Raw genomic sequence first — 23,836 nt, 5'->3', positions numbered from 1 at the left:
CATCGTTTTACGGCGTACGCATTCATGGGTACGACGAAACACAGTGGGGCCAAAGCTACACGACCTTGGAATCTTTTCTAGTCACTACTTACGAATCCCAAACTTCCACTATTCCACATTAGACGTGTAGCCGCTGTACACGTAACACATCTCTCGTAAAGCAAATCTCACAACCCTGAACTCGCCACACAATGGACAGGTGTACATCCAGGATCTCATCAATACAACAGCAAGCAAAACAAATCTCTGATCCCCCGCATGGCTTAGCGACCTTGCCTACCTACCCCATGTGACAACCTCCTTCGGAGCCGTACGATTTGTTGCATGTGGCAGGTGGATCCCAGTCTGACGGCCCTCAAGAGGCTCCTGACATTATGGTGGGTCCCACGTTCACAAGAAAACAAAACGGAAATCATGTAGTTTGTACGTTAAAGCAAGTGCCGAACACAGCGCTGAAACATAGAGAACAAAACTCGAAGCAATTTAACGTGAGACACAGACAGCGCCCGCAAATAACTGGGAGAGAGGAGGAGGATTCTGGAATCTCGATTCTCGACTCAACTTGTTTTTCTTTTCTTTTTCGACTCGCGACCAATCTCCTTCTGTCAAATCAAACACCGAGGACAAAAATAAAAAAAGTAGAAATGAAAATTTGAAAACGTAGAAATTAAAAGTCAGAAAAGGATGATGGACTATGGAGAGAAGAATCTCATGTCTTTCTCACGTTCGCTGGCTGTCTCGCCGTTGCTTTGCTCGAGAATTCACGCTTTCTCTGTAGCTCTTTTCTAGCTCCATCTGTCACGCTTTTTTTTGTTTTCTATTGGTTAATTAATTCGAAAGAGAAAGTTTGGGTTTTGACTTGAGGCGCTCTCCATCCGTTCATTTAAATCGGATCGGAGGGAGGTCTTAAGGCGAGAGATCTGGGGGGGGGGGATCGCTTCTCTCCGTCAGATTTCGCGTGGAGCTGAAAGAAAAAGCGAACCTTTCGCCGGAACAAGGAGCTTGACGGCGATGGGTTCGAAAGGCGTGAGGAGGAGGACGGGCTTGTTCTCCAGGGGGAAGAATGAGGGAAAGCCGAAGTTGGATGATTCAGAAGAGAACGATCAGGAGATGAAGAAGGAGAAGAAATTCGAGCGTCGGCTGGTGAAATACGAGGCTTTGCCCGATTATCTGCAAGACAATGAGTTCATATTGGATCACTACAGGTGCGAGTGGCCGATAAAAGACACGTTCCTCAGCATTTTCTCATGGCACAACGAAACCCTCAATGTCTGGACGTAAGTCTCTCTCTCTCTCTCTCTCTCTCTCTCGCTCGCTCGCTCGCTCGCTAACTCGCTTTCTTGCTAATAAAATTGATCTTTTGATGAACTTTAACCAGGCATTTGGGAGGATTTTTGATATTTGTTGGATTGAGCCTAATGGAGGTTCCAGAGGTTCGAAGTTTGGTGTCTGGTTTCTCAAGGTTAGTAATCCGTGTGCTATTTGCAGGGGACTGAGTCGTCATTTTTCCAGTTGCTTATTTCAAAATTTCACTGTTCTTTCTGAGTTTATTTGTTCTCTGGTTGATTGCTGATCAGAATTCCGGCGCCGGTGACGACGGCAAAGAACGTCTCCGACAGCGTTTTACCGGTAAGTACAGCTCCAAAACGGTGCCTTTTTTATTTCTTGACTTTCGGCATTGGGTAGCAAAAAGTAAAGAGAGGCCGTATGAACTGTGAATTAATCGATATTATGTCCGATAACCAGACCAGAACTAGATTCGGAAAGGGGGATGGGTCTGTTGAACCATTTCAATCCATATCGTTGACTAGGTGGGTGACCCGGTAACCGGCGACCCGGAAGTTGACAAGTCCAAGGTTTTAACGGTTTTGACTGGCGATTCGTTGGGCAACCCAACTCAACATGAGTCGGGTTGCACGTAGTTCAGTGAGTCAACACGAGTCCGCTGGGTCGCTTGTCGGATCAGTACGACTCGGGAGCTTTCTTGGTCTTGTATGTTCCAGCTTGTCTTTCCCGTAGGTGTACGAAAGGATCTAAATAAATATAAATATCAAAACCCCTTAAATAGTTAATAACTGAAGGAAAGAACTGTACTTAAGTACTTGATCTTGTATTGAATTCTTGTGCTGCTGAACAATTTATATCTATTAATAAAAGCATCTGGAGACGACTGAAGAGCTTGAATGCGAATGGTCAGACCTACAGACTGTGATGGAATCATGGAAATGAGGGGTCGTTTGATAACGGCTGAAATGGCTGAATTGAATGAGTTGTTGTTTTGAAGTAATTAAATAGTGAAACTTTCAAAGGTATAACAATAAATCCAACTTCAACTTCATTCATGGGAGGTTGCAATTGGGAGGGCTGAGCTGAAGATTCAATCAAGGTGGTTGAGCTGTTTTTAAAGCACTCTTGATAAGAGGGTGAAGTTGTCACTTGTAAGCCCTTCAAAAGTCTGAAGTAGGACTCTCCATGTTTATTGTTTAATTGTTCGCCAGATATAGCTTATAGAGTTATAGGGTGTCCTTGGGGCCAGCAAAAAATTGGAATTGAACCAGATCCGAATTTTAGACCCAAAATCGAACCAATTGGTTATCAGGACAATCGGGTATGGCCTGATTGACAACCGACCCATTGGTATCAAATCCTACAACTAGAAATGGGCCAAATGGCCAAATTGGTTTGGGTCCATCGGATTGGATCCGACCCATTGACAGCCCTACTTCCATTTTATGAAAAGTGAGGAGAACCCCAATTGGTTGTTAGCGATTTGAAGGGATGTTTGTTTCAGTCTCTTTGAATAGTTTATTTGGAGCACTTCAAAGCATGTTCAGTATTCAGCTCAAGTGTCCAACCCTCCCAAACAAGCCCTTATTCAAAGCAATTAATCATTCGGTTCAGAGTTCAGACATTTCAGTTGTTAGGAATATGACCCTATGACTTCATTGAAAAACCAGCACAGCTAGTCTTCTTGTGGTAAGTAGGGCAGAGCAGGGTGCACATGAGGTCTGCTCAGGCGTTAATCATACCGCAAAGAGCATGGGGTTTTGTAGATTTGGTTCTATGCTTTCATTTTTGGAGGGATGCCGAGTGACCATCTCCCTTCATCAACAAGGTTTTAAAAGGCTAAAGGAGCAGTTGAGGCATAATGACCCAAAAAGGTGTGGTGCAAGCCTCAAGGCATTGTGAGGTGTAAGCCTCAAAAATTAAGAAAAAAATTAGTTGAAGTTTATAAATAATAAAAATAACATATTATATACCAAATTACAATGATATAGAAGGTACAAATATCTATAAAATATAAGTTTATAAGCAATGCATTTTTACTTTTAAGCTAGCGTTAAATAAAATAATTGCCAATCAGCTAACAATTATAAAAGCTTTATATTTGATCAAAAAAAAATTTTACATTTCATGTTTCAAAATGGAAAGTTATAAAATTATTCAAATGGTCAATTAGAAGAAAGGGAACAACTTAGTTGATTTTATGTTTGCAAAAAAAAGTCTACCAAAAAAAAAGATCTATGCAAAAAAAAAAAAGAAGAAAATAAAACCATTGGGAAAAAATGAGAATAATAACAAACTTGGGATGCTAGATTTAGACTAATAAGAAAACAAATCCTGCCCTTGATTCATACAAGAGAAACTAAGAACTTGATTGGCCCTCTTTTGCATAGAACTCCCATAAAACAATAAGAAAAAATAATGGAACTTGATTTGATCTATTGGTTTTTCATTTTTACTCCTTTTATTTTGCCCATAATTATTAAAATGCTTCTTCTATATATTTTGAACCATAAAACTGCATAAAATATATTAGTTTCCATTAAATCACTAATAATCTTTAACCTTTAGCCTTACCCCTTTTATGCCTCAAGCTATGCCATGCCTTGAGGCTTGAGGTTTAAGCCTCATTCTCACAAAGGCTTAAGCCTCACATAAAAATCGTCAAATTCATATAATTATGGAGAGCAGATCTTTGTTGTCTTGTTTTTCTCAAGCTTTAGTGCTCTTTGCATCTCAAAGTTGTAATCGATTAGCTCACAAACTTGCTACCTATGCTAATCAGCATCATGTTTCCAAAGCTTAGGTATCACCTCCTTCATTTGTAAGGTCGATACTCCATTTTGAGATGTAATCTTATTGAAAGTTGAATGAATGTGCTTTTAGGCTTAAAAAAAACGTCAAATTCATAAGGCTTAAACCTTGAAGCAATACCTATATGCCTCACCTTATGGTTCAAAGACTTAAGCCTTTTAACACAGTGTTGATGAAACAATTATTCTCAAAACAAGGTAGTGGTGTACTGTGCATAGGGATGTGAGGAAGGTGGATAGGAGATCCATTCCGAAGTGCCTCGCTGTTTTTATAAAGAAACAATTCTTTCTCTTTTTCACACTGGATGATAAAAGTTACTCCTTGTTTCTATTTGTTTTTTGGTACTTTCCCACATTGGCTTTGAAGTGACTAGGCACCTTTGAATTTGAGAATTTCCTCTTTTATAAAACGAGGGAAAGTCAAATAGCTCAATTAAGGTTTAAATACATAAAAAAATACATAATGCCAGGTATGGTTGTATGAATGTGCCATAAGGACAGTTCCCTTAGGGTAATTTGACTTCAAAAAAATTATTTATATTTGCATGCATGTTACACTTGAACCCACTTTTGCTATTCTATGATTATAAGTTAATATGCACAATGCTTCCAAAATCAAATAATATATTTAACAGGTGAATGGTAAACTTAAATTGATATATTAACAGTTCCCTTGGCTCAGAAGGTGCCACCACTACTACCATTACCATTAGCCCATTCCAAATGCAAGCAGGCAGCTCAATTGTTTTTGTTTAAATGTTTCGGCAGGACTTGTCAAGAACACCAGTACTCCACATGGAGGACGGAAGCAATGGCGCAGCAATTCCCAGGTGGCCGTGGTTCGTGTTCCTGGTAGGGGCCATGGGGTGTCTAGTGTGCAGCTCGCTGTCGCACCTCCTGGCCTGCCACTCCCGTCGTCTCAACCTCTTCTTCTGGCGCCTCGACTATGCAGGCATCTCGCTCATGATCGTCTCCTCCTTCTTCCCACCCATCTACTACGCCTTCTCCTGCCACTCCCACGCACGAGACTTCTACCTCACCTCCATTGCCATCCTCGGCGTCCTTGCCATCATCACCCTGCTCGCACCTGCCCTGTCCGCCCCACGGTTCCGGCCCTTCCGAGCCACCCTTTTCCTCACCATGGGCTTCTATGGGGTGATGCCAGCGGCGCATGCCGTCGCCATCCACTGGGGCGACCCCCACATCTTTGTGGCGCTTGCGTACGAGGTAGCCATGGGCGTGGCCTATGCAACCGGGGCGGCTTTCTATGTTACCCGGATACCAGAGCGCTGGAAACCTGGCGCATTTGATATTGCCGGCCACAGCCATCAGATCTTCCATGTGTTCGTGGTTGCTGGAGCGCTTGCCCACTATGCCGCCACTTCCGTGATTATGGATTTTAGGGAGGGCTCCACAGCTTGTGAGCCCGACCGCTCTGCACTTGGCTGGGCTATAATGTAGTAGTACTAGTTTGCAATTTGCATTGTTAAGGTGGTTCCTCTGAAGAGGCTGTTTCAGGGGTAGGAGGCGTAGTTTTGTTATGCCAATACCAATATATAGCTGTTGTAAAAGTTGCAAGGAATTTTGGGGATATGGTATGATAATTCTCCACAAGTTTTTTTTTTTTTTCACCCGCAAAATCTTGATCATCACATGCTACCTGCAACTGAACAACCCCCAAAAGATGTATTATTTATTTATGTTTTTCAGATTCACATAGAGCCAAAGAGTTCATCCTTCCGGAGGGAGTGGGCTGGGTTGGTTTATGTTGGAATTGTTTAGCTGCGTGACTGACATGTTGAGCCATCATCAGATTTGGCTGTGGCTGGCTTAACTTTATTATCATCTTTTATTGGGATGTCGTTTACTCAACTCAGTCTTAATCACAGCCATGTTTTTTATTTTTCCAAATTGCAAAGCCCTTGATTTTTCTTACCACTCCAGCTAAGTTTTCTATGATCGTATAGTTTGGAATTTCAACATCTTTAAGGCTAAATCACAGCTATAACAAGGACCCAAGACGGTCTGTGGCCTCCCTTAAGGTTTCTTAGTCTTGTTTGGAACACCGGAGCCCGTAACTCATGAGTTAGCTCCCTTACAACTCTATAGCTGTGCTTGATTCATGAATTAAGCTTATGACAGTATGGGATCAATTCTATATTCTGTTGCCCAGTGACAACATGATCAAATGCAATTCAAGTAATGACCAATCAAGGCAATGCCATAACTCTTGCTGGCAAATTCAAGATCAAAATATCGATATGATACGACCTGTATCGGTGCATCCAGATATCCATGGATACACATGTTTTAAAAGCTTTTAACTTTTAAAACTTTGGGATGATAGATCCCAATCATCCCATCCCTCTAATACCTATAAAATATAAAAATAAAAAAATGAATATCGGTAATGGATATGTACCAATATCCAAATATCCAACTTTGGGTGTTGAGCGTAACCATATTTAGTTTGATCCTTGAGCAAACTAGAACCAGAAAATTTGCTGGACTTGTTCCAATAATAAGACGGAAGCTGGCAGCGGCAGAGGTTTGGCTTTGTGTTGGTTCAATCCCCATTGATAGGCCCAACTTTTATTAGTAACTCAAGTTGGGACGGACCTGACTTTCATATGATCATCTATTACTTAACCGTCTTTATATGTGAATGAGCCTAACTTGGAGTTGTAGTTACACGCTGCAAGTCTGGCCGGGTTAGGTCGGGTTGAGGCCAATCTTAGCCCAACCCTAAGTTCTAAACCCCCAACCCTAACCCTAACCCAACCTGACTTATCCTAACCCTAACCCTAACTATATTCCTTCAACCTTAACCCAACCCAACCCAATCCAAAGTCAACTTCGGGTTGGCTCAACTCAACTTTCTTCCCATCCCTCAAAATCTCGTAGAACTTCTTAGCCTTAGATCTTAACTCAAATTTCATTAATATATTAATCCCATGTTTTATTATTATTTGTTTGTTGATGTTTTTATTGGTTCTTTAAGTACAAAATTCAGAAAAAAAGTGTTTGAAATGACTATAATTTATTATGATGACTTATAATAGATCTTTTATGAGCAGCAAGCTATGGGTGGCAAACAATAGAGAGGAGACAAAGAATAAAATATTCAGAAAACATAAAATATGTTATCAAGGTTTTAGTATTTCCAATTAGGATTAAGTGAAGTGGTTATCTTAAATGAAATAAATGATAGTATGTGGTGGTGGTTATACAACTATCATGCATCTAAACAAAGTAGAGTCGGGTTCGAATTGGATTGGGTTGCTCGAGAGGTCAACCCTAACCCAATCCAAAGTAAAGTCGGGTTCATAAATTTCAACCCTAACACTAACCCGGGCATCAACCCGACCCGGGTTGGGTCCTTACACCCAACAGAGCCATCGGTGAACACATAAAATTAGTAGTACCCCCCTTTTCGCTTGCAGCCTGCTGATATATTGAAAGAAAGGTGGACATCTTCATCTAATAAAATGGCTACCTCTTAGCAAGCAAATCAAATTGGTCTCCACCTCATGGATCATCTTCAGCCAACAAAAAAAAATCTGTTAAAACATAATATCTAGACATCCAGCAGAAGTGTTGTTCCTTTAATTTGACAGGACTAATTGACAGAGAGGTATTACTACAAATAATATTCCTGCATATGAAATTTCATTGAAAGGATTTTTACACAGTAATTCAATGCCCAAGGCAAGAAAATCTCAAGTTCACGGTAGGATAACAGCAATGTACAGTTCCCCCTAACTAGAAAAGTACTGGAAAATTAAATCCTCTTAAGGTTGTTATTGTCTCGGTTGCTAAGTAGAAGAGAGTAGCCCAAGTCACTGAACTAATTACTAAAGAGCTCCTTCAAATGCTCTTCAGTATATTCCTTTCATGTACCAGCATATGCCTAGATCTTCCTACTGGGTTTCATTGTTTCTAAAGACCAATTGTAACAAACACTCAGCACATTGCCTTGCTTACCAGAAATTTGAAGGCAAAGAAAACCAATTTGACTCTTTCTATTCCTTATCATCCAGGTTGCCGCAATAATTCGCTTGTCACTTCTTTTCTCTCTCTTTCTCTCTCTCTTTCACGTGAACCGTTAATCTGTAGACAAGTGAGCTTGCATCTGTCTCTCCAGAAATGTTAATATCTTTCTAACTCATAACCTCAACAACCTCAGCTTCACTATCGCTATAATCTCCCCAACACTTGGTTGGCTTTTCTTCAACCTTTATGTTGGTGCAAGTTTCTTTTGCCACCACAAGTTCATCAGAAGTCACTACTATGGATCTGGGATTTTCTTCCACTTTAATACCAGTTTTTTCACACTCTACAGATTCATCTTCTAGTTTGTTTTGGTTATTTGAATCTTCTTCCTTCATTTCCATCAAAGATGTTTCAGCATTCTGTTCTGCATGAACTTCAGTTTTGGCTTCACCAACTTCAACAATCACATGTGTTGGAGATTCCAGTGGACTGTTTGGAGAACCTGGATAACCATTTGGTGACAGCAGAACACTATGTGGCGAAACTGGGTAACCATTTGGTGAGACTGGAACTCCATGCATGGGAGCTGGAAAACCATTTGGAGTCACTGTGAAGCCATTGGGTACCCATGGCTGACCTGGTATAAACTCAGCTGCATTTGGGTTCATTATTCTAGGAGGGCTAAAGTGATTTCCATCTCCAGCATGTTCACCATTCTGAAAACCAGCCTTGGCACGTGGAACTCGATTACCAGATCGGTTATACCCCCCTGATAGACGAGGGCCATAAGGAATCCGTGCTGTTGCTGATTGATGAAGAGACTTACGAACAGGGTTAGCATTCAGCATTGGAGGAATATTCACTGGTGGAGGTAAAATTCCTCCATGGTCTTTGAAACCTGTCATGGGAACTGAGCCAAAGACAGGGATTATGGATGGATTAAATGGAGGTGCAGAGGCAGAAAGTTTCTTGCTTGTTTCTTTCCCAGCTTCTGCTTCTTCATGCTTTTCCCCTTCTTCTGACAAAAGTTTCTCATTCTCATTCCCATTGGTTAATTCTTGTGGATTTTCACCTACCTCTGCCACCTTTTCTCCTGAATTCGTGGCCTGGTTGCCTGTTGGCAGGGATCTATAATTATCATCTGTTGAAACAAATTGAGGTTCTGAGTTGGACAAAGTAGTTGGGGTCTCCCTAAGAGTACCTCCTGCTTCTAGCAGTTCACATTCAGATGAAAGAGTATTTGAATCTTTCAAGGACTCAGAATTTCCAATCTCCATGGGTGCAGCTACCTCAGCTTCTACATTTTCTTCTTCAACAGGACTACACTTCATTTCTTTTAAGGGTTCAGATATAACATTACTTAGTTCAACATCTTTTTCAGTAGCAGTTCTCTTTATTTCTTCAGTGGAAGCCAATGGTTGATCATCTCCTTCAATCGGATTCTGGACCTTTTTTTCTTCTTCATGCTTTATTGTTGTCTCCTCAGTATGAGTTGGCTCTGTTGTTGACAATTCGCTGTTTGCCTGAGGGTTATGCTCATCATGGCTTTCTTTTGGTAGCTGCTCTGCTACAGCTTTCACTATTGTACCAGGTGGAGCCAGTGCAACTTCTTTATAAGACAAGAGCTTCCCAGCACTGGCTGCAGCTGTCAGAGATGCAGACCTTGTATGTTGGCCAGCTGGAGCAGGGCTACCTGGGGTTGATTTTGAGTTAGCAGATTTCTCTGATTCTGTTACAGAAGTAGCAGAACCGTTGAGCTTCGAACTGAAGCTTGAACTCTTCACAAATTTCTTTGGAACAGGACCAGCAACAGTGGCAGCAGTAGCCTCATTTGGTGATGTTCTAGGGGATTGGAAATTGGCAGGCCTTCCTCTGTATCTTCCAGAATCTGATACATTCATGGAGTTTGTATTCAATTTTGCTAGGCTTGGCCTCCTTGAACTAGAAGACTTACGGCCTGCAAGTGAACGACCCTTAGGAACAGCTTCCTGCCATCCTTCATCAGTGGTATCATCCTGTACCAGGTCATCCTGTTGCTTCACTATGGTCCCGTTTACTAGACTAACGGCAGGTTTCTCATCTTTTGATTCCAGATTTTGAGTTTCATGCTTGTTCTCTTTATCACTAGAGGTCTCTGTCACAGGGTAAGTTGTTGATAAAGTTTCATCCTTTTGATACTCGTCTGTGATTGTTTCCCACTGGTTTTGACATGGCCTCCCCTTGATCTGTCATGATAAGGAAAAAAAGGACATTTTAATCAAAATACTTTAGTTGCCAGAATAAAACCAAAAGGGAAACAATATAACCAGTTAAAAGTTAATACCTTCATACGAGCTTGCTTCTTTTGGTTGTCTCTTCCCTTCAGATCTGTATCTGGGTTTATGTAATCCAAAAGGTCTGATACACTGATGCAAAAGAAAAATAAATTCACATAACCATAAAAAAATGCCACAAATGATCATCAAATCTTGGAGAGGAATATTCTAACAGTTCAATGATCACTTTTTGTTCACGAGGAACTTGTACCAACATGAGAAGAAAACTATCAAAGTAGATTTTAACATGCTTCCCTGAGCAGTGATGGCCCTTCAGGTTTAAAACCTATATCATATTAGTTATTTTAATCTAAAGTGGTATATCAAATCAAGTTGTGGAAGTCTATTTTTGGAGTATTAAGATAAACGACAAACACCACAAGAAGGGGAACACTAAAAGCACGACTATTATAAAATTAACTAAAAAACTTGGGGTAAAAGAGATTATCCATGCATTGCTACAGATTGTTGAATGATCATATCAGTCATGGAAGAATGTATAGTCTAAAAAGTGATTAGTCAAACAAGAAAATTGTTAAACTAGGCCCTAAAATTTGGCCCATCATTTTTAATGGTTAGGAACTAAAATGCATAAATAATCAATAAATGGAACAATTTTTGGGTTATGGCCTATTGAGAAAGTGACTTTTGCTCAAAATACCAATCGGCATGCTGTGTATTAAGTAAACAAAAAAATTCCCACCAATACTATTGTATTACCTGAAGGGCAACAAATGACACCAATACTATTGTATTTCCAGCAGGGAAATAAAGTACTATCCTTTAACATGCATTACCTTAGATGGCCTTTACTGGCAATAGAAGCATCTGGCTTTGGAGTACCATTCCGTGCAGCTTCTTGCTGCTCAACTGCCTTTGACTCAAAGTATTCAAGCCATGCAGCAGCATCCTGAAACCACATAGTTAAGTTTATATATAAGTCTGCAGGGATAATATCATCATTGGCAACTAGGTTCTATCACAAACATTGAGAATGAACTCACCTGTGTACGGAGATCTTCCGATCCAAGCTTTGCCTGCAGTATATGTAGAGTTGTCTGTTCATGCTGAACACTTAATGAGTATGCTTCCATCAACGAAAGAGCAATTGCGATGGCATGATAACTGGCAGCAGTCTGTGAATAGAAATCAAAAGAACATATTAAACATGTCCCTGAGAAACAAGCCATCTAGATAAATTGCTTGAAAAGAGAGAGACCTGAATATGATCAGCTCCAAGAAGTCTTTGGTTACACTTGAGAGCCTCATGAAGGTACCGAAGGGCCACATGGATGTTCCCCAAGCCTTCTTCCATCATTGCCACATTAATATAAGTGGCAGCGGTATTTGGATGGGATGGCCCACAGGTTAAATGCAAAAGATACAATGCTCGATTGACATATCTGAAACCAAGGAAAAGAAACAAGTATATACAATTCATCATCTCATCAACCCAATAAACATCACATGCAATTCCATATAAAACCTATGATAGATACAATGGACATGGATCATAATACATGTCCACTGTGTCAAGTATGTTTTAACATGAGCCAGACAAAAGGTTTGACAAACGATGTTTCTACCTCTACTACAAAAATGTGCATAAAAACATGTTATATTGTACAAACAAGATCATTTTTTATGTTTTTACAGAAAAAAGCTCTTTTCTTTTGTCCCACTTTCTCTGCAAGAAAATAAACCTTGTTACGCAGCAGGTTAATGGCTTTTCAGGACTAAGCTGCTACTGCAGCTTTATGTACTTAAATAGGTATTACTAATCTCTGTGTGCATGTTTTTTCACATATACTTATGAAGCAGAGTGATACAAAACGAAAAAAAAAAGAATGAAAAGAAAAAGGAAGAAAAAATGTACAAAAGAAATACAGCTTATATGAAGATATTACTCCAAACTTTTCCTTTTATGCATATTCCCCAGGATTATCAAGTGAACAATTGTAGAGAGGGAACTAGCAAAAGAGAAACTTACTTCAAGGCCAATTCTGTGTGCTGAAGCCGATAGTAGAAAACAGCAAGATCCCCATAGCTTTTCATTGTATCTGGGTGATCAAGACCAAGTTCCCTCTCATTGATATCCAAAGCCTTTTGCTGATAGATGGTCGCCTGTTTACGGTGCATAAAGTCAAAATCATTGAATAAAATGAAGTGCATGCCAAATGTCAATTATAATATCCAATTTCATAAAGCATTCTTGAAGAACATCTTATCCTGGACAGAAAATTTTAAAAAATAATGATATCTTCTAAGAATTAAAAAAGAGATCTATGCAAACAAGATTATCAAATCTATGTTATAGCCAGCATGGATCAGATTCCTCTGGAACTTGGATATTGGGACATGTAAGGGTCATCATGAATACAAGAAAGAATAAAAAATAATAGCAGGAAAGGTCAATTTGTCAACATTTCCACAAAGATGGTAGCCAACCTAACAAAATAAGAGGTGTTGCTAGATATATATTGAATTAAATAAATAAATCTGAGAAAGTAGAATGAGGTGATTTGGTGCATGCATAGAAGACCATCTACAGTACTTGTTAGAAGAGGTGATCTGTTACAAGCTAAGGAGTTGGAAGAGCTAGGGGCAGACTGAAAAGGACTTGGGTGGAAGTAGTAAGAAATGATTTACGTGCCCATAGTTTGACGATGGATATGTCACTGAACAGAACGGAATGGCGAAACAGGATTCATGTAGCTGACCCCATATAGTTGGGACAAGGCTTAGATGATTATGATGATAAAATAAATAAATGCTTAAATTAAAGTAATGAATTATAAGAATAAGATTTGCTCAAAAGGATAAAATATGTAATAGTTTTTTTTAGATATTCAGTTTGTCTACCCCATCACTACTTTCTTATTTACGTCAGTTCTTTTTTCAGTTTTTCTCTCTCTATCAAATGGAATAAATAGAAGAAGAAGAAGAAGAAGAAGAAGAAGAATATGCATACATATGTATGTGTTTAGATAGAGATGTACTGACAAATAGATTTGTATAGTGGCCTATATATCAATATATAGAACAAATGGGTTTAAGGAGAGTACGAATTATACAAACCTAGACTTAAACCTACTGAATTAATGAAAACAAATTAGTTTATTATGGTTTCAATAATCTACATAATATCATCTCTATGTGCCATACACATTTTGTAAAGTGCTTTAAGCTAAATAAAACCACAAAGTGCTTGAAACAGCCATTACACTTCAAGCTTATATAAATAGTTGCAAATATTTACACGCATATCTAGACAAATTTGTATTGGTTAAGTATATACCTGGTTAAAATCACCAGTATGGTAGAGAACTACAGCCAAAAGGCTATATGCTCCTGCTGTCATTCGATGATAAGGGCCACAGACAGCCACCAGCTTTGAAAGTGCCTTCGTTCAACACCAAAGTTAGAGTTTAGCTTACAGAAAACCATCAATTTCCATAAATAGGCAGAAAATTTGAAGAATATGAGAGAGCTTTCAATACCTTAGTTCCACAGTTGACAGCGTCTTCCAGTTTCCCTTTATCCAAAGAAGTTTTGGATGATTCCAATAGTGTACGCCCATCTGCAGACGAGCATGCGACATGCTGTGGTGCAGAACCACCAGTGTTAAAGCTTCCATAAATTATTCATTTATGTCAAGTCCCAGTTTATAATATCAGCAGTTCTATATATTACCTTATAAACAGGGACCATGCTAATAATATCTGATTTTCTAAAAGGAGATGTAGTGTCCATATCGTAATCTCTAGGAACAAGCTCAAGTCCGACCTGTTACAAGATGAGACAACTCGATAAAAACAGGGAGAAAGTGAAATGACTAAACTAGATTATTTATGGAAACTAATAGATAAATACTACACCTTGTGGCAAAGTCCACGAAGAGTGGCATACTTTCTCAAATCTTGACAACTTTCACGTTTCCATTGCCAGCCAAATCTCTTCAGGAGGAATGTTTCTATCCACTTCTGTTTTAGGTCGTCATCATCAATTATGTCTGCATCAGCATTTCCATGAGGAGTTCCCAGCAATATATTTAAACACGAGGCCACCAACCCACCCAAGTCACTGATGTCATCAACTGCTGCAATAACTGCCTGCAGTATGTGCTTATAAGCTCGAACAACCATCTCATGCACACAAAGAGACTGCACATGAGGGAGCTTATCTGCAAGTTCAACCTGGTGTGATGGAGAGAAAAACAGCAAATCAAATATAAGAGATTTAAGCATAATAGTGGCTTTTCTTCTATTAGGATACTTGAGAATGAATCAAAAACATGCTCAGAAGTCAGAACCAATAATATCCAAAGTAATAGAAAGACATGAAAGTATGAAGTAACTTGCTATTTTATTTTTGAACAAGGATGAGTTGGTAGAGAATTTAGCAACGGAAAAACAGAACAATGATGAGCAGGGGAAAACTAGAAACCACCATCAAGAGATTGTTTTCATGCCAGAGAGGGGGGCCATTGTTTCACTACATGTAAACAAATATGGTCCAGAAATAAACAGGCATCTGATTATTAAGAAACTTATTTACATTGGTGACAAGAATAATGAATGGTCTTAAAGAGCCTAACAACATGAAAAAACAATAATGCTTAAATCGCAGAAATAATTTCTTATTTGGTAAATGTGTATATTTAAAGTCTCACCATTGTTTTGGGGACCCTTAAAAAATTTATTTATTGCATTGGCTTTGCTTCAGTTCAAACTCATGTGTCTCACAAGACATTCTCTTGGAACCAAGACGAAAGAAGCAGGAAAAAAAAAGCATTTTAGTTGCATGCATTAACAATGGCTCATCCAAGTACTTCTGGTATAGAGAAAGCATGATATTGGAACCATAACTACAAGTTTAGCAAATTAACTAACATTTTATCTGATTTCCAACTTTAAAAGTATTTAGAATTGGACTTTAGAAACAGAAAATAACTAAGCACCAATTTCTCCAATGGAACAAATTAACTAATATTTTATCTGAATTCCAACTTTAAAAGTATTTTGGAATTGGATTTTAGAAATAGAAAATAACTAAGCACCAATTTCTCCAATGAAACACAACTCCCATGAATGGTGAGCCTAAGAGTTCCAAGCTCTTGAAAATTTTAAGTAGTAACTAATTCAAATTTGAGCTTTTCAAATAGAGGTTCACTAAGACCACTTGCAAGGCCGTTACATCAACCTATTCAAAGTTGACCTTTAGAAGGCTGTGATATCAACAGAGCTTCATCTACTAGTGTACTCAAAGAAAATGTTGATAGATAAATTAAGTGCTTACCACACGTCCCAATGAACACATTTGTAAACCCCTGGTATGCATAAAATCAGTTAATGTCCTCCCATCAACTGGAGAAAGTTCCAGGGAGCCAAAATCAGCTACCTGATAAAAGTAGAAGCAGCATTATTCATTAGGTTTCAGAAAATACCAGAAAAAAGGAAACATTAAATATCAAGTTGCAGCAAATCTTACCAGTTTGGGAAGTGCAGTATCATCATAGTACCTGTGAGCCATCTCAATCAATTCATCAGGTGACTGCCAGCATTCAAAAGGATCAAATACAATAATATTACAACACCAAGCAGCAGTGAAGGATCATGAAATTTCTTGTTCCCTATTAAGCTTATGAAATCCTACTCTCCAATAATTCATAATACTATATACCATCCTCCCAAGGAATGAGCTAGCCATAAAGCCATATGAAGTTTAAGAAGAAACAACACTACTGAACATCAGTGAGCATATGCCCCCAGTTTCTAGGAAAGTGGCAGAGCAAACCTTAAGGTGAAGACCAGTTTCTGATTCTCTTAGGCGTAGAAATGCTGGTTCAGGAAGCAGCTTTCTCAACATCATTTCCTTCTCCAAGTCTGGCTTTTCTGATTCCTTCTGATCTGCGGTACCTAATTTCTTGCTCAAGTCAAATCCATTACAAGTACCTCCCTCCTTTCCCTGCTCAGTCTTTCTGCTCTTATCATCTGCCTTCTTCTTAATTTCCCTTAGCAATCCACCCTGTTTCCCAAGACCCTTGACAGCTGGCTCTACCTTAGCTTCTTCAGTTTTCTTTGGCTCAGTCTTCCCAGAAGCTTGATTTTGCAAATGCTGCACCCAACACGCACCGAGCTCCCATCTGATAGACCTCCTCTGCTTAGCATCTTCTCCTTGCAATTTTGACAGACTGTCCCTTAGTACTTTCCTTACCAAGCACCTAGCAGACCGTAAATCCCCAAAATCTGCATTCTGTGAGCGTTGAACTACACTTGATGATTGTGGTGAGGATGACTTGTGTAACAGCATTCTCAAGCTGGAAAGAAAGCAGGAATTAGACAATGACAAACTACTTAAAGACTGGGCATTATCATAAATCCAGAATTTGTGTATTCAGTGCACTTGGGGTTGTCTAGCCATCCAACTACTAAGCAAACCATGTGAAACTGACTTGAATTTAACCAAGTCAGCCTTGTAGAGGTCCCCTATTCAGCTCTCATAACTTAAGGTGTCTAAGCACTTACCTATTGACATTTAATGCATTAGCACCACCATCAGGTTGATCCTCGATGTCAATGTCCTGGGGAATAGGACTTCCCTCCCAGTTTATCTCAACTGGAACTTTTACAACTGCCGTGTATCCACAATATCTAACTACCACAACACCTAGAGTAGCAGTATCCTGCAAAACCACTAGGCTAATTCAGGTTTTAACAATAACTTCTTCAACAAGTTAAAATAAGAACCACTATACAAAGAGTAAACCATCAAATGGTGACAAATATAAAAAAAATTAAATATTTTTCTTACATGAACTGTTGCACTCTCATCTGCAGTGATTCCTTTAAGTAAGTTTCGCTGTGCAAGCATCTGGGGTGACATTCCCGGAGACTGACTTCCATCATTTTTACATTCCAACTTTGTGCTTGCATCAGGTACATCTCTTGTTACTGTAATCCTTAAATCCCCAACTTGTCCTTCATGTGAAGCAGTTTGGCAATTCAGAGAACCTTTACTACTTTCAGTAAGGCGCTGGATAGCTGCAACAGCTTTAAAGACTGAAACGTCGACAAATAGACTGTGAAGTAGGAAGGCTTTTCGATCTCGGATTTGTCTCTCTTCTGCCGTCTTACAAGGCATGGCAGCCAATATTGAGAATTCTCTTGCCCATTGCCTGTTATCATGCTTCCCATCTCTTCCTTGACCACCCCCATTTCCTCCCCAACTTTCATCCTCTGTAGGAAGAAGGGGGAAAATGGATGGGTTATCGGCAACAATGGGAGGAACAACCCATGTGTTTGCACGAAACCCATAAGGTAGGTTTCCAAACTGCAAAGAAGGAATGGAATTATGGACTCATCGACTTCATAACATATCATAATCATATGGTAAAATTACTCACCTTATTGTGCTCTGTGAAAGCTTTCATTAGAGATTTGTAAGCCTGCAACAAAAATTAAGTTAAAATACAGTTAGAGAGTTTAATGGAAAAAGAAGAAGAGACCGAGAAACACAGACCAAGTATCCGTCTGGAGTAAAAAAAAAGGACAAAACTAACCCCATCAAAAGCCCGGCTTATCTGCTGCAACAAACTAACCAAAGAGTGACTAAGGAAAAGATGTTTCCCAGCAGGATAAAACCCTTTACGGGAAGCGACAATCGTCACTGGCTTCCCATTGCAGACTCGTACCTGCACATACAGCCATTTTTAACCTAATAAACATAACAGTACAACCTTACCTACCATCATTGCCAGAGCACTGAAGAAAAGTAACTTCCACAAATTCTTACCATAACCCAAAAAACAAAGATAGAAAACTCACATCGATTTGGAAGAAATCGTCTTCGGTTTTCTCCTCAAGGAACGGACGGGACGACCTCCTAATGTCTGCAATTGAACCCACAGTCAACCAAACTACAACCCAAATCGAATTTCCTAAGATCAATTCGTTAAACAAAAAGGGAGTTATGGAACAAGTGACAACACAAACTGAACAAAACCCAAATTCATTGAAAACACTGAGCGCAATATGAGAAAATTCACAGACACATGCCACAGAATCAAGCAAACAGTACCCCAATTCTTCCTTTTCTTTAAAACCGTAAAAGCGAAAAGAAAAAGAAACTCACACTGGACCGGCGGAGTAAGGTGCGAAAATGAGAAGAAGTCGTAGAACTGGCCCAGCTTTGTTGGCGGGCACATCGAGACCACGTCCCCCTTCTCCGCCATCTCCTTCCCGGAGTCAACGGTAGTTATGGTTTCCGTCTTCCCATCTTTGCTAGCTTTGACGCCTTGCCCAGCTTTATGATTTCCATTAATGGCAGGATTCGATTGCTTGCTTCCTGTTTTTTGCTTCGAATTAGATTCACCTCCATTTTCTGCAAGCGAGTCAACCAAGGCTTCGCCATCGTTCGAACCGTGTTCTTTCGAACTGGGTTCTTTCGGTCCACCATTTTTGGGAGAAGACGTGGAAGAACCGAAGGACGTCGTGCAGGCGACAATGTCTAGAAGTCGACGAATATGAGTAACTGCAAGTTCCTCTGTGTAGTCCTCTGCGAAAGCGGGAGATCTTCGGCTTTGAGTTCAATAGTGATACTATACATCGTGTCACTTCGATAAAAAAGCTCCATGCGCTACAGATCGTTGGATTGGTTGAGATGACCAGTGCTCTCACATTATGACATCCCAATCCAACGACCTGAAACTTAATAAAATTCAGACTTCAAATTAGGAATTTGGAACCCGTATTACCTTCGACGATAGAGAGCACGCAAGGTTTGAGGGAGACGATTTCCACCGAATCTTTCAGCCTAGGGCCTCGGACCTGTTTGAGAGCGGGAGGTCGTTAGTCGTTAGTCGTTAGACGTTAGCCGTTAATCGTTGCTCGTTGCATTTAACTATTAAGCCCTTTTCCAATCATGCTCCGCTGGCGTAGCATGATTTTGACAGAAGAGAATTGGACTTGGGCACAGCTGGCCCAACCCAAGTCCTGAAATCAGTCTTTGGGCTTGGGATGGGCCTGGGCGAAAATTCAGTCCAGCTCATACTTTTGGCTTTGAACAGGGTTCAGGCAAACCCAACCTTGTAACAAAATGCTAGAAGTTGTATTCTCATTTTTTCAAGACCCCTTTATACCTTATATATATATATATATATATAGCGAGAGAGAGAGAGAGAGAGAGAGAGTTTCATACAATGTTTCGAGCCAGGCCTGGGCCAATCCGAGCCCAGCATGAACTCTGCCTCGGGTCTATGTTTTGGCCCATCCCAGCCTTATTTGGCTGGGTGTTTGTTCAGTAGACACCGAGTTCATACCACATTAAATGCCGATATATGAGTCCGCTGTTTGGATGGAAAAGCAACAAAGTATTTGATATGCAGCAAAGTATTTCAATACAATGGTGTTTGTGGAGATTTTGTTTGCAGGCCGATTTGTGGCATGTGTTCTAACTTTTTTTTTTTTTCTTTCTTTTTAAGTTAAAAACGATCCCCGTAGGCTCCGTTTGGAAGAATGCAACTATAAATATGCACGGTTTACATATATAAGCTCCATTTGTATTTGCACTAATCATATTTGTATTTGCATTCTTCCCAAATGAGCCTTATTAACAGTTTATTTATTTTGATGATAATTTGAAAGCTATATGAAATGATATCATGCCCTTTTTTTCTTCTAAGAATTTAAAGCAAAATTTTTGATCTCTCAAAATCTAAAAATGTTTTTAGTTGTTAAAATAATTAAATAATATTATTTTTAAGGATATAATGGTCAACCCAACTTCAGTTTCAGCCGTTAAGGAGCTCACAACCATATCTTGTTCACTAAAAAACAAAGTGATAAAATTTTCATTTCAACATCTTCAGCTATTAACAAACAGCCCCTTATACCCCTAATGAAATAGGTGATGAAGGGAGGATGGAGAAAAAATTCCAAACTTAAAATGGCTTATATCCATAACCATTCTTAGTATAGGATAAAATTTGAAAGTGCGAAAAAAAATACACCAAATGCCTATGCTTCATCATGTGGCAAATTAGTAGGTGGAATGTCTAAACTTGGAATCTTATCTACATTCTCAAAAGTAATTAAACAATACATTTATGACATTATTTTGTTCTTTTTTCTTTTTAGCATTTGGTGATACGCCCGAATCCCCCATAGGGGCCGTTGAGTAATACAGCACCACACTAATTAGCCCCACGGCCCCCTACCCCAAGGAGATTACATCTCCGCTGTGTATTGGAAATATCTCCAGATGATGATACTAAAACCGATGATGTCATATTGTTATTATAGGAAAATGTTCCCAATACATGATGGAGATGTGTTGTGGAGCATTGTGGGGCGGAGATGTGAACTCTCCTCCAAGTCGGTGGTAGGGAAATCAAATTTATATCTTTACTAAAATAAATGAGATAACATACCAACTAAGCCTAACATTCTATAAACATTATGGGTAGAAGAACATGGCGGTCCAAAGTCTAAGAATGGTATTCAATTTGAGTGTTTATTAAATTCCAATCCAATGGTATTGAATTATTGCCCCTTTTTTTTACCACCCGGGGCCCATGATGGAGTGGCGCATTTTAGCAAGGATGGCATTAAAGAGACTGATGCTGAGTGATGAAGCTAGAGCAAAAGAAATGCTGAAAGCGTTGCACAAGCCATGAAACAAAAGAAGCGAGCATACCTCGTGGGAGAAGGAGTAGTTGGTCAAGTGACAAGTTTCGACGTGGACTGCTAAAAGCTTCCGGACGTCCAGGATTTTGTCCGTCGAGATTCCCTGAAACAGAGAATGAGATTATGAGAGGAATGGACCAATCAGAGAAGTGCCATCGCCATCTTCTTATCCTGCACCCCACCCCCTCCACATTTCACTTAAATTCATCTTATCGTACGCCTACCCGGTGCATTAATTCAGGAAATGGGGGGGGGGGGGTGAACACACCGTGCATGTGGAGAGCTGTTTTCGAGTTCTAGAAGAACCAATGACCATGGGTGTGCGTAATGCGCACCCCCACACCAGTACCCAACCAAAGTGAAGTTCGAGACAGAGAGCTTGGGTCTTACCTTGAGCGTTATCTGAGAGTAGTCCGGCGTCTCAACGGTGATATCCAGAACCGTCGGAAAAACTGCGGGGTGGGAAGCAAGAAATGGAATGATGAATCAATGGATTTCAACAGAATATCGGTATGTGGAATATAAAAAGAAGGCATAAAAAAGTTGGAGAAACAGAGTAGTTGCGGAGTAGATTCAATTACCTTTCTCTTCCTTTTTCTTCTTCTCGCCTTTGGCTTTGTGGGGTTTCGATTTTCCCGTTTTTGGAGCCATCGGGCATCAAACCAACTCAATTAATGGGAAAAGCGATGGTTCTTCCAAGACAAGAGATATTCTGGATTGGGAGCTTCCCTGGTAAATCTTTTCAAGCTCTTTTCAATCGAAACCCAGAGTTGCCCGCTCTTATCCTTATCTTCCCTTCAATCTTCACGCTTCAGTGGTTGATCCAAAACCGTTCGAAACATACTAATTATCAAGTCCAATCTCTGCATACAGAAGGGGTATATGAGTGTTTCGTGCATTCCAACCAAATTGGTTCAATAGAAAAAGAATTTCTCAGAACAAAACTTGGCTAAGTGGCTTCGAACCTCTAAAAGACGAGCAGAGATTTATCAAGAAATTGGAAAGAACCCACATAAATCAATTCCTTATCCTACAAGAGAAGCAGTGAAACCGGACTAGAACAAAAATGTGAAATGGGTATCAGAAACAAGAAAGAAATTGAGTATCAGAAAGAAGTATAAAAGCTCCTCAACTGTAACATCAACTATCAAGCAGAAGTGAGGGAAACAAATGAGAATCCGAATGCCTGGTTTTCGACTTTATTGTTTCTTTGAACTAGTACGGGCAATTTGAAGAATTTCTGGAGCACTTCTTATTGAAAAGCGGTAGAAAGAGAAGGGGAAAGAGGATTGAAGAGAAAAGTGAGGTGAAGAGAGTGTGGTCGGGTTTAGAGGGAGTAGAGAGAGAATGTGTGTGAGCAAGAGAGAGAGGGTTTTAAGGTAAGGTGATGGTGGTGTGAGTTGAGGAGATGGATGGATGGATGGATGGATGGATAGATGGATAGGATAAGGTCCCAAGCGACTCCGTCCTTCTACACACGCAGAATGTGAGGCCAGCGATTTCAGGCCTCTCGTTTCCCTGCGTAACAGATCACTCTTTCTCTCTCACACACACACTCTCTCTCCTATTTCTGTCTCTCTCTAGACCCTTTTAAACGGAAAGGGAATTCGGTCAGCTGTGGGAGGATGGAATGCCTTCGAACAGGCCACGTGGAGGGTGATTAGTGTGATTGTTTACGTGTTGTTTTTGGGGTTCATTTCTTATGGACCAGATAATGTGATAAATGAGAGATGATTGTGGTTGCTTGAGGGGATTCTCTTTGGGCTACAGAGATTTCCTTTTGTCAATTTGACTTTGTGGGTGCCACAAAATGGGACCACCCATAATATACAGATTGGACGGATTAATAAAACTGAATTTGGATGGACTGGATGGACCGATATGATATATTGGATTAAACTTTATTCGTTTATAATGAATTATATTGGATTGAGTCAATATCTAATCCATTGATAAAAGATAAGAATATAGGAGTTAATGGACTAGGTTTGAGTTGAAGTCAATCTAAATTAACAGGAATTTGAACAGATTGAACAGTCACTGGACTAATCCAAAATAGTCCAAAATATTCATTGGATTGGATTGGACCAGATCCATTTGTAATGGACTCACATTAGACTGGACCGGATTGGACCAAATCCAATCCAATTGACACCCTTAGGTTCAACCAACCAAAAATATATATTTTGGTGACGTTATGGGCAGATTTGGAATTGCAACATCTTTTTTAATCCAAAATTGGATTTAATAAAATGATTCTAATATTATATATATTAAAGGTAAATTACAGGTACCCTGTACCTTTTGGGCTTGTGATACTTAAAAGACTTTGAACTTTTAAGTATGATATTTAATACTTAAATGACATTTTAAATATATAGTTAAATTTAATTTCATTAGATTGGTTTTACAGTGAGAGTGAAAATTATTAAGATAACCATAATTAGATTATCCTTTTTATTATTCTTATTATGCTATCTTCGGACCCAATCGAGTGGCAACAGAAAAGAAATGCTAATTCACCGGAATAATTAATAAAGTAGGTAGAGTTTGCATCTAAATAAAGCATATGGAAAAAGTGAGAAGTGAGAACATTTGAGCTGTCTGGTCATTAGGGATGGCCATTTATGATCTGACCCAACCCTGTCTGTAAATTTTCAGGCCTAGATCTGCATTAAGTCCGCACACAATGTGGGTCGGGTTAGGGCCAAACAAGTCTTAGGCCTATTTATAATCACCTCCCTGA

The 23,836-nt window shown here is 39.6% G+C and overlaps 2 protein-coding genes across 2 annotated transcripts; one reads left to right on the top strand and one right to left on the bottom strand.

Annotated features, from left to right (window-relative positions):
• Positions 1 to 442: 442 nt before the first annotated feature.
• On the top strand, positions 443 to 5,728 carry HHP2 (heptahelical transmembrane protein2). The gene is made up of 4 exons (XM_010270183.3): positions 443 to 1,277; positions 1,379 to 1,462; positions 1,578 to 1,629; positions 4,866 to 5,728. Exons 1-4 carry the CDS (start codon positions 1,012 to 1,014, stop codon positions 5,556 to 5,558), a joined length of 1,095 nt encoding a protein of 364 aa, XP_010268485.1. The 5' UTR covers positions 443 to 1,011; the 3' UTR covers positions 5,559 to 5,728.
• Positions 5,729 to 7,734: 2,006 nt separating this feature from the next.
• Positions 7,735 to 22,657, bottom strand: LOC104605422 (Tetratricopeptide repeat (TPR)-like superfamily protein). Its single transcript, XM_010270184.3, has 24 exons — positions 22,056 to 22,657; positions 21,672 to 21,953; positions 21,481 to 21,542; positions 21,101 to 21,193; positions 19,161 to 19,233; positions 18,539 to 18,961; positions 18,232 to 18,296; positions 17,967 to 18,098; positions 17,811 to 17,852; positions 17,219 to 17,737; positions 16,933 to 17,090; positions 16,202 to 16,724; positions 15,896 to 15,958; positions 15,704 to 15,805; positions 14,284 to 14,601; positions 14,099 to 14,191; positions 13,906 to 14,007; positions 13,704 to 13,808; positions 12,396 to 12,529; positions 11,625 to 11,808; positions 11,410 to 11,541; positions 11,203 to 11,315; positions 10,414 to 10,495; positions 7,735 to 10,315 (listed from the first exon to the last, which is right to left on the bottom strand). Exons 2-24 carry the CDS (start codon positions 21,739 to 21,741, stop codon positions 8,258 to 8,260), a joined length of 5,646 nt encoding a protein of 1,881 aa, XP_010268486.2. The 5' UTR covers positions 21,742 to 21,953; positions 22,056 to 22,657; the 3' UTR covers positions 7,735 to 8,257.
• Positions 22,658 to 23,836: the final 1,179 nt, after the last annotated feature.

Source organism: Nelumbo nucifera, chromosome 8 (genome assembly GCF_055504915.1).
Source record: "Nelumbo nucifera cultivar China Antique chromosome 8, China Antique-T2T, whole genome shotgun sequence".
Classification (NCBI taxonomy): Eukaryota; Viridiplantae; Streptophyta; class Magnoliopsida; order Proteales; family Nelumbonaceae; genus Nelumbo; species Nelumbo nucifera.
Note: the sequence above shows the minus strand (reverse complement) of the source record. Positions and strands in the feature narration are given on the sequence as shown.

Bases quoted from the DNA above. Each gene is read 5' to 3' on its own strand.
- HHP2 (XM_010270183.3), top strand. From the start codon at position 1,012: ATGGGTTCGAAAGGCGTGAGGAGGAGGACGGGCTTGTTCTCCAGGGGG. The intron at 1,278-1,378 runs GTAAGTCTCTCT...AACTTTAACCAG, and splicing joins GAAACCCTCAATGTCTGGAC to GCATTTGGGAGGATTTTTGA. The intron at 1,630-4,865 runs GTAAGTACAGCT...ATGTTTCGGCAG, and splicing joins TCTCCGACAGCGTTTTACCG to GACTTGTCAAGAACACCAGT.
- LOC104605422 (XM_010270184.3), bottom strand. From the start codon at position 21,741: ATGGCTCCAAAAACGGGAAAATCGAAACCCCACAAAGCCAAAGGCGAG. The intron at 17,091-17,218 runs GTAAGAAAAATA...GTGGTTTTGCAG, and splicing joins ATGAGAGTGCAACAGTTCAT to GATACTGCTACTCTAGGTGT. The intron at 14,192-14,283 runs GTGTAGTATTTA...ATCTTGTAACAG, and splicing joins TTCGTGGACTTTGCCACAAG to GTCGGACTTGAGCTTGTTCC.